Consider the following 17,526-nt stretch of genomic DNA (forward strand, 5'->3'; position numbering starts at 1 on the left):
TTATCTGATTTTCAGCTCATTGGTTCTTCCCCATCCCTCCCTAAGCTGAGGCCCGATTCTGAGGCTGTCTCTCCGCTTCCTGGCCCAGGTTGTCGCCGGACCAGGGTGAAAGCCACAGCCCTGTGAGTTAGCCCAGCCAACAGGGTGCCTTTGCGGCAGGCAGCTTTGACCTGGCTTTGGCTGTAAGGCTCCCCCCTCCCTTGTGTCCCACAAGGTACTTTATAGACACAGCCCCTCTGTGTTCATAGGAGAGCAGACTTGAGGATGAGACCGATTCAACCTTGGACTTCTTAAAAGGGGACTCCATTCAGACCGTCTAAGTTCATTAAACGATGGTCCAATGGCAAATCCTGGCACACCTTGTCGCTGTTCTAGGCTTTTTTGTAACACTAACCTCTGGTTGGGCCAAACAGTGTGGTTTGGTGAGACTAAATCATGAAGACTAATGGCCACAGATCAAAGCCAGCATCACAACCCGAGTTCCTGGAGCTCAGGATGTGGTTCAGGGCTGCTCCCTGTGTGACTCAGATGTCAGGTGAACTATCCCCCATTCTCCATCGTATTAGTCCTAGGATGAGGACGGAAGTGGAGGCGAGGTGAAGGGAGGGAAGGGGAGAGGGTGTCTGGTGCTTCATTAATCAGCTCCTCCAGTCCAAGAATTGGCAAGAGTATTCTAGGAAGAGCCGGATAGTACTTTAAGCTTTGCAGGCCGTACGATCTCTGGAACAACCACTCAACTCCGCCCTATAATTGAGAGCGGCCATGGACAATGTAAACAAACGAGCATGGCTGTGTTCCAGTGGAACTTTGTTTACAAAAACAGGTGGTGGGCTGGATTTGGCCCGTGGGGCACAGTTAGTTGACCCCTGTACTAGACCAACAAAGAGGAGGGAGGTGTTTGAATTTTCAAGTCACGTTCTCTCTCGTCCCTTGCCATGGAAATGGCTTTCCTTGCCAAAGCAACAAAGCCATCTAATTTTCACTCCTCTGAAAAATAGGAGAAATCAACAAAAGCATAGAAAGTAGAGCCTTTTCACTCATGTGTGAGCATAAGCTGGAACATCCAGTTCTCAACACAGAAAACAACTATATTTGTTTTGGTTTTGTTTTTTTCAGGTATAATTCACATACAGTAAAATTCACCTTTTTGGTGTGTTAATTCTGTGAATCTTGAAAAATTTACACAATCTTGTAAACACCACTTCACTCAAGATACAGACTATTTTCCCACCCCAACAAGTTCCCGTGTGCCTTTGTGGTCCGTCCCTTCTCCCCACCCCCATTCCTTAGCCTTACCCATTTGGTTTTGTCCTGAATGATAGTTGCTCTGCCTGAGATTTGCTTTCAGAACTAATCTTTTCTGCTAAATATTGAGCTCTTTCATTCTTTAAAACTAACTCTGGGTTGATTTTGTTTTTCTTGATTTTTAGATACTCTGTCCCCACCCTGCTACCCCCAACTCATACTGCTTGAGAGAGGGGAAAGTCACTTGATCATTTGGACATTTGGGGCTTCCTGAGGTTGGGACCTAGTCTTTTAAAGGAAAGGCCCTGGTAGCTAAGGGTTTTTGATCTGAGGATGGGTGTTGATTTGATCAGGCATGAGAGAGGACATACTTCTCAGCCAGGATGGAGGCTTGTGAGTCACTACCCTTTCTGCTGTTCTTATTTCATAATTACCCTGTCCCCTCAGTGTGAGCGTGTTGGAACACACACATTTTAACGTACCTGGGAAGCCCTCAGTGTTGGCAGAGAATTAGGGGCACTCACTTCAGCACTCAGGATTGGTTCTGTGCCTGTGTGTGCCCCTTGGAACTCTTGAGTAATTGGTTTGGGGCTGCCATTCTACAGAACTGCCCTGTCATCGCATTAGCATGGGGCACAGCTGCCTGCTGAGGATGGCATGGGTGTCAGCATGTGGCCTCTGCTCACTGGAAACGCTCAAGTCCCTCACTTGCTGCTGTCACCCCCTGGCTGCACAGTGTCCGCCTAGATTGTCATTTTCCTTCTCATGTTTCCCTATCACTTCTTGGGGTCTGGGGAAGGCAGGCATGGAGAGAGAATGAACAAAGAGATTTAGTGTTTTTATCCCCTTTTAAAATTTTTCTGTGAGCTGAGTCCAGTTTTTGAGAATCATTCCTTCTTAAGTTTAGACACCGAGTCTGATCATTGACAGGAACATGACCACGTGGCAGTAATGTGGTGCAGATTTCTGTACCGAATGGTCAGAATGTCATCTTCGGAGCTACATGAGGGCCGCGTGTTGTTTGGCGGACCTGGAGTCTGGGCAATTGAAGATGAGCGTTCATTAAACTGTTCATCTAGTTGAAATGTACACTGTCTTCCTGGCCTTGTACTGTGAGAGGTGTGCCTGGACTTACCGCATCTCCTTGTGTTTTCACATTCCACGCTTACTTAGTTATCAGGTGTGTTTCATTTTTATTTAAGTTGTCGTCAGCTTTAGTTTGAGCTAGCTGTCTTACATTCTTTTGTGAGATGAGATGGGGCATATGTAAATGGAATTAATAGATAAATGATATTATTCCCTTATAACTGGGATCTCATAGTGGGAGAGTACCTTGGTCTCTCTGTTGTCACCAGTTAGGAACTGTAATAGTGAATTGAAACCTTCAGTAATTTTGTGTTTGTCTCCATTTTCTTTCAGGACAGCACACTAGTTCCAGCAGAAGGAAGGAAATTCTGAAAGCTGAAGTGAAAAATCAAGGAAAGGAGTCAAGAACAATTCAGTTTGAAAAGAGGAATGAAACAAAACTTTATTTAAAGAGAAAAAAGTCTAAATTGTGGTTGTACTTTTGTTTGTTTGTTTCCCCAACACAGAGCAGATACCTGTGAGCCCTGTTTCTTTGGCGTGGCGCCCTAGCAAGATGCTGTGAATACTCTGACATACCCACGCGTTGCATTGAAAAGTTGAAATCTGTAATTAACCTGTTACGGAATAAAGAGAATAACAGGAACGAAGACCTGAGAGTTTATGCTGGTTCTCTGGGGCTGATGGTCCCCAGGGCACGTACAGGAGGCCTTATTCGGGAAGTGTGCTTAGCACGGTGGCCAGGGTGTTTCTCCGGGAACAGTTACATTGGTCCGTCTCACCTCTTTCTTAACAGAACTGAGAATTGTGTGGAAAAGCCAGCATCCTTTCTTCTCCGGCAGTGGGTGCCAACTATGCCCTGTCGATATCTGAAGGCCCCTCTGCTTTTGCCTCGAAAGTTTAGTCTTGGTATGCATTGGTGAAGGGAAGGGACTATCTTGAAAAAAGAGTGACCTCACGAGTTATCTTAGGTTCTTAGAGGGACACACACATCTCAGGAATGCCCCTTTGAAGTTGTGCCCAGGACCACCGTTACATGGAGGTTATACAGCGTCACTTAGAGAAGTAATATTGCGCAGTGTGGTTACATGTGCAGACTTCAGTGGTGGGCGAGCCTGCTCTTACCACTTGTAGGGTGAAGGACTTTGGGCAAGTGGCTTAATGTCTCTGAGCCTCCCTTTTTCCTTCCATAGAAGAGAGATAATAACTACCTCCTCCTATGGCTGAAGGAGCTTCATGCCTCTAGAATACTTGGCATCTGTCCTAATACTTTGGCTCATTACCTTTACTTCTATTAATTGAAACATAGTAATAGATAACTTTTGAAATACAGGTAATCATAAGAGTATTTATTGAGTTTGGGGGATAGAAATTATTTTAATCAGATTGCTTTCCAACTTAGCTGGACTTTGATACAGTGAGGAAATTGTGATTTTGTGAGAAGCAGTTTTTATCTAGAAGGTTTAGGAAGGCTAAGCTGATGATCGAAGAAAAAGGAGTCTTTGCAGAGCTGGGGAGGAAGATTCTAGACAGAGAAGCAACGTAAGTGAAGGCTCTGAGGCAAGCACTTGGCACATGTGAGCTGAAAGCAGGCCAGTGTATCTAGGGCGCAGGAGAGTCCCCTCGGGAGCAGAACAAATACGGCTTTCAGGGGCCTTGGTAAGGAGGGTAGATTTTGTTTTAGGACCAACAGCAAATTTTAGGGAACTTGAATGTTACGCTGGGACAATGCAGAGGCAGAATGGCTCACGTGCTGTCTTTCTGGCCCTACCCACTAGGAGAAGCCTCTTGAAGGCTGCAGCAAAGAGTCTACTTGCTTATAGCTAATGGAGGGCCTGGGGAGGCTACAGTTGAGAACAGACCTAACTCCTATGATTTATGAAATCACCTGGGTTTGTTGCTCAAATTAATCACCACTGGCAAATATTCTTTGCTTGACCAAGCTTTAGTCAGGCTCCTGAAATTTCTCCAATGCCCAGTTTTAGCAAGAACCCTGTTGAACAATTTAACCAGAACCTCCCACCCTGACAGCTGACCAGATTCCTCCTCTTCCACCATCCCCTAGGTGATATCTGGTCTCCCTGGCCGGTCTTCAGCAAGAATCCTGTTAGGTTGGTTTAGCCAGAATCCCCTTACCCCTGATGTTTCCTCTTAGGAAGTTTCCATCCACTGATGCCCACCTTGCTCCTTGGCTGTAAGTTCCTGCTATACCCTGCGTTATTCTGAGTGGAGCCCACTTCTATACTGAGGTCTCTTTTCCCCTGTTAAAATAATCCTGAATTTAACTGCTTTAACTCCTGTGCAGCTCTGGTTTTAATTGGACACCACAGTAGTGCCTGGACCTGGCCTTCTCTAAAGAGTCCTAAGCACAGCAGGTCAGAGGCTAACTTACCTTTCTTCACCCTCCTGGTCCTTAGTTTACCATCTGTAAAAGTGGGATAATACCTCTGAGGGCTTTGTAAGGATTAAATGAGGTCACACCCAAAACACATACCATAGTGCCTGGCATTTAGCATTGATTCAGGGTTTGCTCTGACTAGTGTAGATATTACCACTGTTACTTTCTGTGGGTTGTGAGCAGGAGCCCAGTAAGCAGTTTGTACCAGGTCCACATTTCTTGGGTGGTTTATTGGTTGGTTGAATTCAATTGCTTCCCCACCTGAGGGGCCTGGAGTCTTGAAACAGCACGAGAGCCATGTCCTGGAATCAGGAGTCAGTTCCCAGCTTCGCTCTCTCTAAGCTATAGGACCCGGCCTCTTACCTCTGCTCTGCCCGCCCCCAAGGACTGTGGTAGGGAGCATGTGAAGCAATGCATGGATGGAAAACCACTTTGTGAACTTCAAGTTAATAACAAACATAAGGGATTATCGTTAAGTGGCAAGTCCCCCATTGATTAGAGCATTTCTTTCGGGGGAAAAAAAATAGTACTCCATCATAAGTGGGACCTCCAAGGGAATGGAAAGCCCCCAGCACCTCTGTGGGGAGGGGTTAAGTCCTTTAAGCCACACTTAGTGTCGTAGTTAATGGAGATAAAGCACCGGAATTGTTGTCGTCACAGTCTTTTCCTTTGTAACTGCATTCACCTCGAAAACCACAAGGAGCAGCGGGTCCCAGTGGTCATTATTTCATTTGAAAAGCTAATTGGAAGTTGAGAGAGCCCTCAGTCTTTGCTTTTGTCTGGACAGGCTGAGGGAAGAGATGAGCAGGTGGGTCCGGGGGAAGGAGGGGACCCAAGCTGGCCCGGCGAGGCCACCATTCAGCAGCCTCCTCCTTTGTTCTCCTTCCTTGGCAGGTTCTCGGCAAGCAGGCTCATTTTTGGTTGAAGTGGACTGCGGCCCTCAATGGCTAGCCTTCTCCTTTGGAAGGGGCTTTTGTTCCCCATTGTTAGTATGGTCTCCTCCACCGAGCCTCGGTGGCCCCCTGCAGAGCCTTTCCCACGCTTCACATTCTTTCCTGGAGGGTAAACTGGGGGCTCCTGGGGAGAGCAGGTGGTCTGAACCCTGTGAAACCCTGAGCTGGCTCTACAGCCCCAGTGTGGGAGGCAGGCCTACAGGTCCAGCGCTGTGCGCCCCAGGCTGGAAAATGACGGAAGTGAGGTCGCTCCCCTCTGAGTCCTCATCAGTGCTAAGATGCTGCGAATCTTCTCGTACTTTTAATCAAAACAGACATCCCGTCATCCAGACTCTTCACTTTTTTTTTATTTTTTAGATTTAATTTACTTATCTTCAGATGCACAAATCTAAAGTAAACAGCTCGATGAATTTCTACATCTAACTACAGTAGTGTAACCATTACCCAAATCAAAATACAGACCATTTTGATCCTCCCCAGAGAGTGTGATAAATGTAAGTGATGTGTGGGGACACCTGGCCCAGGTGAAATGGTTCATGAATAGAAAAAAATTGGGTAATCACTGACATAGATACCTCTGGTTGGTTGCTTCAGCTCTCTGCTTCCCTTTACAGCAAAACTTCTCAAAAGAAAGTACAGCCAGGTGCCTACCCAACATTGCCACTGGGACCTTTAAAAGGCATCTCAGACTCAAAATGTCTAAACCTACACTCCTAATTCTCCCCCGACCAAGCTCCTAAATGGCAACTCCATCCTTGCAGTGGCTCAGGCCCAAAACTCTGGAGTCATTCTTGACTCTTCTCCAGTCCCCACACCCTATCCATCAGAGATAAGTTTTACCCTAAGAATGTGTCCAGTATTTGACCCTTTCTAGAGTGACATTAAATGCAAGTCAGATCGTGTCATTTTTCTACTTAAACTTTCTGATGGCTCCCGTCTCACCAAGTGAGATCTTTTAAGTCCTTACGGTGGCCTCTAAGGATCCCTGTGAGCTGGTCTCCCGTTCCCTCTCGGCCTCCTTCCCTCCCACTCACACCCTCGCTCTGCGCCATCGAGCCACCCTGACCTTCATGCTCTTCCTCCTTCCACGCTCTTGCCTCAGGGCCCTGGTGTTGGGTTTCCACTCTGCTAGGACAGTTCTTTACCCGGATGTTCTCAAGGCCAACTCTTGAGGGACTTTACTCAAATCATCCCTCATCTGTGAGGCCTTCTGTAACCACTACACAGCATACGTGTTCCTTATAGATAAAATAATGCTCTCCAGCACCCCCATCCCCTTAATTTTTCTCCCTTTGCAATCACCACCATCTCACATATATTTACTTGTTTTTATTATTCTTGCCTCTGTTAGAATATGAGCTCTTCGAGGTCAGAGGCTTTGCTCACGACTGAATTCCCAGTGCCTGGAACAGTGCTTGGCACATGGTGGGAGCTCTAGATACGTTTGATGAATGAATAAATGGTGTTGCTCATAGATGAACTAGTCACCAGTGGATGAAGGATGCCTTCTGCTCAGAGTAGACGAATAGGGTTAAGAGCCCAGTTCTGGGCTGGACCGCCTAGGTTTGAACCCCAGCTGTTTCCTTGTCAGCTGTGACTGTGGCAATTCAGTTAACCCTTCTGTGCCCCAGTTCCTTGTCTGCAAAATGACAAGGAGGCCAACATCTCCCATTAGGCTGTGTGATGAGCACACGGGACACCCCACGTGAAGCTGCCCGGCTGGCACGCGAGGGTTTGGTATGTGTTAGATTTTTTTTTTTTAATTCTACCTTGTAACACCACCTTGGGAAATGTAACTATGTAAAACATAGAAAAAATCAGGCTGAAGATAAAACAAAATGGAAATGCAGACCAGTATGGGGGAATTTTATTGTATTTCTTAAGGAAAAGTAGGTCAGAAATTAAGCAGGATTAACTGGATGCGGTGGTGTCTCAGTTGCAGCTAGCAGAAAACACAGGCGGAATCTTCACCCTTGGGAATTCCTGTTGCAGAAAAAAAGAGAAAGCTGGGGGCACGGAAGTCAGGGCAAGATAGGACAGGACACCTGGAACTAGGGTGCCGGGGACTCCAGTGTCAGGACGGACTGACTGGATTCCAGAAGAACCTCAGTCTCGCCCCAGCTTCCCCCAGCCCACTCCCAGGGGGATCCTGGGCCCACCACTTCGCCTTGAAAAAGCCGCCTCTCCTCCCCAGATGGGGTTAGATTAGGTCATTCCTTCCAGCACATACATTCACCACCCCTTAACATCTCTTACTACTTATTACAAATTAAATAATCCACCGGACAGGCACTTGTTTCATGTCCGCCTGCCTCAGTGCATTATGAATCCCATGAACGCAGACCACTGCTGTCCCATCCACTGCTGTCCCTGTCATCCCCCCAGCACCTGGCACATAAGTGTCTTTGGATAATTTTTAAGGGATGGGAAGATGGATAAAACTGAACGTGTTCCCTTATAGGGTTGTTACATGGACATAAAGTGTAGTGGGTGCAAAAGGACGCTGTCTGCCAAATCACTGTACTCTGCACTCTCAAGGTATAAGAACTCATTTGGATGTTGTGTTCTCTCCGGCCCACCAGTCATGTCCTGGTACTTGCAGCAGTTGAGCTGCAGGGGGATGGATGGCTGGAGCAGCCTCAGGCCCCTTGCCAATGCTCCATGACTTCGAGCCCTGTGAAGCCTCTGGCTTTTAACCTGTAGGAACAAAGCCTGCATTCTTAGGACTTGGCCCTCCTTGGGGCCACTCCGCCCCACTGGGGCCTGGTGGGAGCCACAAAGCAGGTGAATGACTACCGAATCCCAGCATGACCGGGGCCCAGCATGACTGGGGAGGCATTACTCTTTGGGGCATTGTTTTTAGAATTCCAACCTTAGGGACCTTGACAGAGGTTTGAGCTAACCCATTCCTTCCAGAGGAGGGAAATAGGAAGCCAATCTGTTGGCTGTGGAACCAGATGTGGGGCTCAGGTACCCATCCTGCCTGCCAGGCTGGTTCTCGCCCCTCCTGCGTTCTGCTTGTCAGCCTGCTGCTACTTGCATCTCCCCAGGACTGTACTTGGTGTGATCTCTGAGCTCTTGGGGTCTAATTAGGCTGAGAAGAAAGTGAGGGAGCACATGGAGAGCTCTGCTGGGAACTGGATTTGCTTAATAGGTTGGTCCAGAAGTGCCTGTCAGAGGCACACTGGGGCATGTTTGTGCTCACAGTTCAAAGTCGGGCTCTAAAATACAGCAGTTTCCCTAAAGAAGTCACATCATTTTGGGGAAATTTTGTCTGTGAAGTGGAGTTCGCTGAAGGAGCTTCAGGGAAACAAGGAAGGTCTAGGGCCTGCCTAGTCCCTGACCTGGGGCCAGATGCTGCCCCTTCTTGGCCTCAGTTTTTCTCCTCTGTAAAATGGGAAGACTCATTCCTGCTCCAATGGGACTTCCAATGGGAATGTGAGGGTCAGTGAGAAGGGAATGACTCTCATTTCCATCTCTCTCTCTCTCTCATGAGTGCTGCTCACCCTAGTCCATCTGAGGCTGTTGGGAGGGGCTGGTCTCCCTTTGGCTTTCTGGTTTTGTGAACTTGGCAATGGATCCAAGGCCTGTCTCTCAGACCAACAGCATCCGAGTCCCCTGAGACACTTGTTAAAATTCAGGTTCCTGGGTCCCATCCCAGAACTGTTGAGTAAGGAGCATTTCTGGACACAGACACTGAGCCTGCCCTCTTGCTCCACACTGGAGATACAGCAGTGAATAAGACTGAGTCTCCATCACACGTTTTCTTCCCTTCTTCTGGTTCTTGACGTGTGGAAGGAGGGACCCCACTCCCTGTTTGCTTGGCAGAGCCCCATACCTTTGAAGAGGAGGAGAGTCTTTCCTTCTCCTGGTCACCTCCTGGGAGGGAAGCTTCTGAGGTCCCTAGATACACACACACACACAAACACACACACACACACACACACACATTCCTACCTGTGCTGCTGCAGCAGGGCCACCAGGGTGCTCTCCAATTCCATCTGCTTTTGGTCTGCCCACACACCGTCCACCTGACGGCCAGCCCGTACCCTTGCTCCTTGCTCCTGGTTTCTCTCTCTATTTGATTTGAAAAAGAGAAACAACTGAGGTTGCTATTTGGGTAGGACGCGGAGAGGCCTGGGAAAGGCCAGGGCAAGGTGGGCAGAGCAAGACGGGTCCCTATACCTATTCCAATATCTGGCATACACTCTTGCATCCAAATGAATTAGACTCAGCAACATTTAAGAAGGCAGTGTATATAGGAGGGAAGACTACAGGATGTGAAATACACACTTGCAAAATATCTTCCTACAGATGACTTACTAGTTACAAAGGAGAAAATGTTAACTTCATAGAGGAGGAACCTGGCAGATACCACGCTAAGTGATCAAAGTTACTGTCACCAATGGGACACACTGATACCATGTGCCTCCTGATAGGCTGCACTGAGAAGGATGCACCATCAGTTCCGTGCATAACGTGAATCTAATCATGAGGAAGCACCAGGCAAGTCTGATACGAGGGACTTTCTATAAAGAATTGGCCTTTACGAATCACAGATGGCAATGTCATGAAAGACACTGAGGAATGGGCCAGATTAAAAGACACTAAAGAGACACAACGATGAAATGCTGCCTGTGATGACGGATTGGATGCTGGATGAGGAAGGTCAATAATTGTTATAAAGGACATTTTGGGACAACTGGTGAAATCTGAATATAGACTCTAATTGATGATTATACCGTGATTATGTAAGAGAGTATCCTTTGATTAGCTTTTAGGAGACACTTGCAGAAGTGCTTAAGGGTAAAGGGTCTATGATGACTGCAATTCACTCTCAAAAAGCTCAGCAAAAGAATAATAATAATAATGTGTACATGGTTTGTGTGTGTATGCCTAGATCTATATCTAGGTATAGACATAGAGTAAGAAAATACAATACAAATACTAGGAATTGTTGAATATAGGGAAGGGTATTGGAAGCTGTTTTTAATATTTTTACTATTGCTGCAACTCCTCTGTAAGTTTGGAATTTTTTCAAATTCCAAATAAAAACTAAAAAGTGTTCAGGCTGTGGAGTCAGGCTGTTTGGACGCTAACTCTGCCATTCTTTCGTGTGTGTCATTTAGAAGTTATTATTGTAGCTTCTGTATGATGGGGATAAGAGTACCTACTTTGTTGAGTTGTTAGAAACAGCACATAAGAAACTGAGAACCATGGCTAATAATACCAAGGGCTTACTCTGTGCCTGGCACTGTGCTGAGTACATGTAAATGTCCCAGTGCAAAGTCTTTGTTTCTGGCACAGAGTCACAAACACGTGGTAACTGCCACTGGTGTTGTTACTATTGGAGCCCAACATAGGGACGAGCACATAGTGGGTGTTCAGTGATCATTTATTAGTTAGAGGTAAGCTGAGGTTTGACATTGGAGCCCTTCTGCTAAGGCAAGTCCAGAAATGACAGACGCTATGCAAGGGAAGAGATCCTCCAAACTGTGATGCATTTGGAGAGAGGGGAGAAGTCACTAGAACATCTGCTCACCCCTGCTGTTTGCTCATGATGCCCTGGAGCAGCTTGAGGGCAGACAGCTGGCCCAGCACCTTCCGGTAGCTATTGGTGAAGATGGCATCTGCGTACCGCGGCATCCTAGTAGAAAGAGTCAGAGGTCAAAGGGTGGAGTGGGAGACCCAGGTAGGGGCAGAGGTAGCTGTGCTCACTGGGTCTTTGTAACATTCTTCTGCTGCCATTTGTCCTGCTCATCCCCAGAGAGAGTTGGAATCCAGGCTGGGTGACCTCTCTGGGCCTCCAGTCTGCCTCCCTCCCAGAGATGAGCAGTGGAGGCTGCCAGAGGAGATAGCTGGGGGCCAGGGGCTGGCTCAATTCTGCATCCCCTAGCACTACCCCTGGCAGGGATGGCTTTGGGGTGGCAGAAATCCAAGCCCTGTTATCAGGACTGCTTACCTGAGGGGCTGGGTGGGTGGGGAACCGTGGGAGCCGCTGCTGAGGGTGAGGGTCACGAGGAAGAACACCCAGAGCAGCATCCTTCACCCCTGCGGTGGCACCTGGGAAGTGACAGACAGGAGGAGAAGGTCAGGGGTGGCCATAGCCACTGGGACGCCCTTTGCTGGCTGGGCCCAGCCCTGGGCTTGGCTCCATGCAAGCTTTGGTTCTTGTCCTTTGGAAGCTGTGGGGTGGGAAAAAGAACACAGACTCTGGAAGTCAGACACACCTGGTTCAAGTTCTGCCTCTGCCGGGTTCTCCATCTGTAAAATGGGCACAGTGAGGCTACCCTGCTGACCTCACAGGCTTGAACACAGAATGAAGGATAATGGTGAAACTGCCCCTTCCTATAATCCCATTGTACATGGGATTCAGGCCTCAGCCAGGAATAGGGGAGGAGCAAGCACCTTCCCTTCGTCCCCAAAGGCACCCCCCCCACCCTCCCCCAGAGTGGCACTGACAGTAGTGGGGACGGGGGACTAACAGCTCAGGCTCTGAGTCAGAGCAGTCTGAGTTCTCATCTGGGCACTGCCATCACTAGCTGTGTATCCCAGGACTTCTCCTTTCTGGACTTCAGTTTCCTTATTCATAAAATGGAGTTGATAACTCTACCCACTGCATGGGGCCCTTGTGAGCGGTAGATGAGTTGAGGCACCAGAAGTGAATGCTTGGCACATGGGGAGTTCTCCACAAACCTCTGCTCTGATGACCCTCGGAGGGCAGGCTGTCTTGGCCATACATCTTGTTCCAGGCCCTTAGATTTCTCAGAAGAGTTTTAGCCCTGGAAAGGACCAAGGAGCCTGGGGAGCCCATGTGGCAAAATCATCTAGTAGATCACTAATTACCCTTAATTGGGGCCTGCTGACACCGTGCTCGGCAATTAGGGGAAGAACAGTCAACAGAGGAGAGAGCCTGCCTTGGCTTGGGAGGTGACTCTGCTGTCAGCCCAGCGGCCATATGGGAATGGCTGGCCTCGGGTGACTCAGCCACCTAAGAACTGGGTCGTCTCTTCTCCCATGGGCACCCCCTCTCAGCAGGATGTCCACTCCATGGGGTACAGGCCCATTCCAAGGCTCAGACAGCCCCAGAGAGGGCAGGACCCCTCAGGTTCCACCATCTCCCCACATCACTCTGTCTCCAGCCAGTCCTGCTGAAGAGGGGTTTCCAGGGGACAGAGCTGGCCCTGGTGGAACCCACTTCCTTTTCTGGGCTCATGTGCCCTCCCAGGACACCCCCACCTTCTCCCAGTCATTGGGGTCTCAACTCACCCAGGAATGTCCTGAGACCTCAGGAAACATCCATGGGGACCACTCAATGCTACCCGAGACCCCTGTACCTCCAGAGCTGGAGGGAGCAGCCGCCCAGCCTCCGTCACCAGACCCTCTTGGATGTGCATCCCTCCATCTCCCTCCCCCAACAGACAGTCCTCCAGTTTCAGCTCAGACATTTGCTGCCGGTGAGAGACAGGGAGCTCACTACCTCCAAGCCAGTCTGTCCTGCTTCCAGGCAGCTCTTCTTGTTAGGAAGTTTTTCTCATCATGTCAAGCCCAAGTCCCCATATCCTGAAGACACCTGTTAAACTTCTACAATTCTGGTAAGGACTGGGGCTAGAGAAAAGACGAGAACATGGCATTTGCTTCCAAGGGCTTCCCTGTTGACATCCACCTGCTGTGCCTCCCAGAGCTTCTGCACCTTCATCCGCATGACAAGCCCCTTAGACTTTTGCCTCTGACTTAGGCCTTGGCTTCCGGGACCACAGGCTTTCAGTCTTCTCTTCTTATCACACCCTATTCCACCTGGCTCCCCTCTTCCCGAACAGCTCCACTGAGGAATTTCCTAAGCAGGAAGATCTTTGGTGGCAAAGAGGTCTCCCTGACACAACCACAGATTTTTCTGTCTCCCAGCTGCAGCCTGGGCTTTCTTGCCTTCTTTCCTGCTGACTCGTTAATGACCTGGGCACATCCAGGCCCCCAGTCACCTCACTCCCCTCTCGGAAGCACTTGTACCCCACCCTCTTCAGAGTAAAGCCCAAACCGCTGCTCCTGATCTAAGCTCCCCTGTGGCCTCCCTACCTGCTGCCCTTTCTCCCAGGGCTGGCACAAGTGATTCCCAGGCCCCATGTTCCCCTGCACAGCCCACCCTCACACTCGCCCACAGGAACAGGTATCATGATCTCCATTTTACAGCCAAGGAAATGAATCTGCAGAGGAGAAGGGCCTTTATCCGTGGTCCTCCATCAAATTAGTTTTGGAGTGGGCACTTCCGAATGGGCCTTGCCATTCCCAGGCCAGCAGACTTCCTCCTGCTCCGTGAAGCGGCCTCTCACATACAATCCCCTATTCACAGTACTCCCTATTCATGGGGAGCTTGAGAATTCATCACCTGCACGTGGGAAACAGTCCTGAGAAGACTGAAAGCTTTTGTTCTTTGTTACTGGGTCTCGGGAAGAAAAAAGGGGAACAAATAGAAACACCAGCTTGGTTGGTGCGTCCCTGTGCACATCCAATGGTTTTAGAGAGTTGAAAACAATCTGATAAGACAGCAGACTTTGAGGTGGGGCAAGTCATAGTAAATCCAGTAAACCCTGGTCATTCAGAATGAGGCTAGGCAACCTTATAACCTGGCCAACCCAGAGGCACAACATTTGCCATAAGCCACATGCCCCAGGGATGGACCAAGGCACCATTGTAACCTCCGGGCTATGAGAACCTTATCCATGAGGTTGCAACATCCCACTAGACCAAGAGGGAAGACAGTGAGAATTATCCAGCTTACGTATAAGAATAGAGGGTGTGTCACTAAGGATACAAGAGACGTTGGTAGACATCTTCCGCATGATCACTCTAAGGAGCTGGAAGTCACTGAATTAAATCCAGCACGAGTCTGACGGCACCATCGATGACCCCTTGGTGGCTCCAAAGGCATTTTAGAGCTTGCAGCTATTATTACGAGCATCAGCTCTCCGCAGGGCTTACAAACTGATTCTGTGATGAAATATATTTGCGGTCGTCTGGATTCAGGATAAATAGGCACTGGATCTACATCCGTTGGCACCGTTTTGCCAGCCTTCATGCCAGGAACACTACAAGAATTTTACCAATGACCCTTCAGCTAACAGCAGGGGTCAGGTCTCCAGTGCCATACCAACAAGGCCATTTTTGAACTCCTAGGGGAAAAAACTTACACCTTTCGTAAATATACTGCTGTGTAATTTAAGAACACTAAAGCATTGACACCCTGATCCAGTCTATAAGTTGTTTTGCCAATAGTGTGCCAAGTCGAAGGAGACCTAAGTTTTTAATGAGGAGGCATCTTGAATGGTCATTCAAACGAGTGACACCCCACCTCCTTCCCAGAAACGGAAGGTAAAAGATACAGATACTTCAGGACCATTAAAGTACGGGTCAAGAGACAAGCAGGGAGGCAATGGAGCGCTCCAATGGCAGATAATTGTGTCTAAAGTAAGGAGCATGGCTGCAATTGAGCAAAAATGTTATTAATTTCCAGGCAATTATGTCGAATCGGTATTGAGCGATCAGTGAGCAGAATTGATTTGCACAGCCACTTGGTTCCCTCTGGTCCACTGCAGAATCCTGTTGTTGACAGGAGAATCTAGCCAGCTGACGTCTTGCCCCAGAAGCCTACCTGCACATCCTCGAAGGAGCCCTGAGACCTCATCTGCCTCCAACAGACACCTGGCACGTATTTGCCTGTCACATCTTCATGGATTGAGGTCCACACATCCAAGAGAACCTCAAAATGGCACCAACCATCAAAAGCATGTTCCAGAGCCCCTAATGAGGGGTCTAAAATGTACTCACCAGTCCACGGACAAAGAGGATGGCAGTGGGCCTCTCTGACGTGGTGTCTCTGAGTTGGTGAGAAGGTCAGCTTTCTTGCCCCCATCCAGCCCAGCCCCCAGGGCCACCCGCTCTCACCTCTGATGCGGCAGATCTCCCTCTGCTATGAGATGCTGCTCCCGCTCCACAGGCCCCGGGCTCAGTGTTTGTTCCAGCGGCCGCGAGGCGCTCCTACCATTTATACCTTCATTTTCCTAAGTGTTGTCAGCGTCAGAGAATCAATTACTCACAAGTCCACCAAAGGACCATTTTTAGCATCACACTGACAAACCCTAATGGGGGAAGAGGTTTCACCCCTTGCAAATTAAGACTCGTGTTGAACTTCCCCTTTATCTTTGAGAGAATGGACAGAGCTAAAAGTTATAATATTATTCCAAGAGGAACAGGGAGTGTAATACTGCTACTCTGATAATTGGAGTACCCGTAACTGTGAAACCCCAAGGGTTCATTTACTGTCTGAGATAACGGTGCCATTTTAAAAGTTCATATAATTTTGTTTTGTCCGTGTATAACTTTATTTCACTTTAGGGCAGTCAACATTACAGACTAGTTTTCTCCCCTGAGTGAGGAAAGTTGTTGGCTATTTCCCCTGTCATCCAATTATCAAGATTTTCCTCTACTTGACTTCTGCTGTGGTCACAGGCCGGGGGCAGGCAGCTAGCCCAGGGAGCATCGTCCTCACGCGTCAGGAAAGCCAAACACGGATAGCTGCCTGGGAGGTGTGTGAAGTGAGAGGGAAGAGGCAGAAAACCTTGTGAGACTTGTGCTTCTGGATTTCTCTAGCCTATAGCTAAAGAATCCTCAAGAATGGCAAGAAAGTGCGTGAGGCAGAGGTGCTGGTTTCCCATGCGGCTGCTGCGGAGGAGTGGAAATAGCTCTAAGCTCCAGGTCCAGAGACCTGCTACCCCTCCTGTGTCTGTCAATCATGACCTCGGTGACCCTCAGCGAGTTACTTCTGCCCTCCAGGCCTCAGTTTCTATACCATCAGTTCCTCCTCCCAACCCAGCTCCAGCGAAAATTGGCAGAGAACAGCTGCTTTCAAACTTTTAAAAGAATAATACAGTGGATAAGATGCAGTACAAGCAGTAGAGTGCATGTTTAGCATGCACAAGTTCCTGGGAAATAAATAAACTTAATTACCACCCCCCACCAAAAAAAAAAATGAATAACATAGCTCTTTCTTTGGAAATCTTCTATGGAAGTGCAGTAGATACAACAGACTTTTAAAATGGGGCTGCTCTGGTTGAAGATCAGAGAGTGGAGACTCTCTTTGCCTGCCCCTGGGAAGCCTTCATGGTTCACAGTTAGAACCAGTCGTCTCTGAAGGAACCTCCCAGCAGTGAAACTTTGTGATCCTGCGTCTCAGCCTGCACTGAGCCATGTTCTTGACACAGAGCAAACATGGGCCATTTCCCCCAGGGAAGCAGGGACGGAGTGGCATGTCACCCTGCATGCCCAAAGTGGTCAGGTCAGGCCAGATTCCCAGGGATTAAGACATGCAAATTAAGGCTCCACAAGAAGCTAATGTTCCTTGGCCCACCAATTTTTATTCTTTAACTTTTTTTTAAAAAAAGAACTTGGATGGTTTTATTGAAGTACAATTCACATCCTATAAAAGTCACCTGTTCGAAGTCTATGGTTCAAAGAGCTTTTGTAAGTTTATGCAATCGTGCCACCATCACCTCAGGTAGACCCAGAGAGGGACACACCATTAATGTTCCAAGAATCAAGAAAAGGGAGCAGTCATGGTAAAGCTGGGAGAGTGTCAGACAGGAGCAGAGAGCTGCCTAAAATGGGTGCACGAGTTTGTGTGGCCAGTGGATTTGGATTTAAAAATCAGATCTGCTACTTGCAAGCTGTGTGATTCTAGGCAAAATGTTTAATCTCCCCAAGCCTCAGTTACCACATCTGTACAATGGGCGTGATAATACCTACCTCCTCAGGTTGTTGTGAGGATCAGAGACGCACTTGTAAAGTGTCTGATAC

At 48.4% G+C, this 17,526-nt stretch overlaps 2 protein-coding genes across 4 annotated transcripts in view; one reads left to right on the plus strand and one right to left on the minus strand.

Annotated features, from left to right (window-relative positions):
- Positions 1–2,978, plus strand: part of RPN2 (ribophorin II) — a 50,637-nt gene extending 47,659 nt beyond the window's left edge. For both annotated transcript variants that reach the window (XM_032462266.1, XM_032462265.1), the window contains one exon: positions 2,665–2,978. In XM_032462266.1, the coding sequence (XP_032318157.1) occupies positions 2,665–2,677 (13 nt within the window). In that variant the 3' untranslated portion in view covers positions 2,678–2,978. The remainder of the gene's footprint in view (positions 1–2,664) is intronic.
- A 4,546-nt stretch (positions 2,979–7,524) lies between these two features.
- GHRH (growth hormone releasing hormone) lies at positions 7,525–15,677 on the minus strand. Of its 2 annotated transcripts, none has more exons than XM_032461182.1 (5): positions 15,619–15,677; positions 11,642–11,742; positions 11,222–11,326; positions 9,637–9,756; positions 7,525–7,662 (listed from the first exon to the last, which is right to left on the minus strand). In XM_032461182.1, the coding sequence occupies exons 2-5, from the start codon at positions 11,719–11,721 to the stop codon at positions 7,647–7,649; spliced, it is 321 nt and encodes a 106-aa protein (XP_032317073.1). In that variant the 5' UTR covers positions 11,722–11,742; positions 15,619–15,677; the 3' UTR covers positions 7,525–7,646. The 2 variants fall into 2 exon arrangements, with proteins under 2 accessions (XP_032317073.1, XP_032317072.1); XM_032461181.1 differs by having other exon boundaries at positions 15,502–15,660.
- Positions 15,678–17,526: the final 1,849 nt, after the last annotated feature.

Source organism: Camelus ferus, chromosome 19 (assembly GCF_009834535.1).
Source record: "Camelus ferus isolate YT-003-E chromosome 19, BCGSAC_Cfer_1.0, whole genome shotgun sequence".
Lineage (NCBI taxonomy): Eukaryota > Metazoa > Chordata > Mammalia > Artiodactyla > Camelidae > Camelus > Camelus ferus.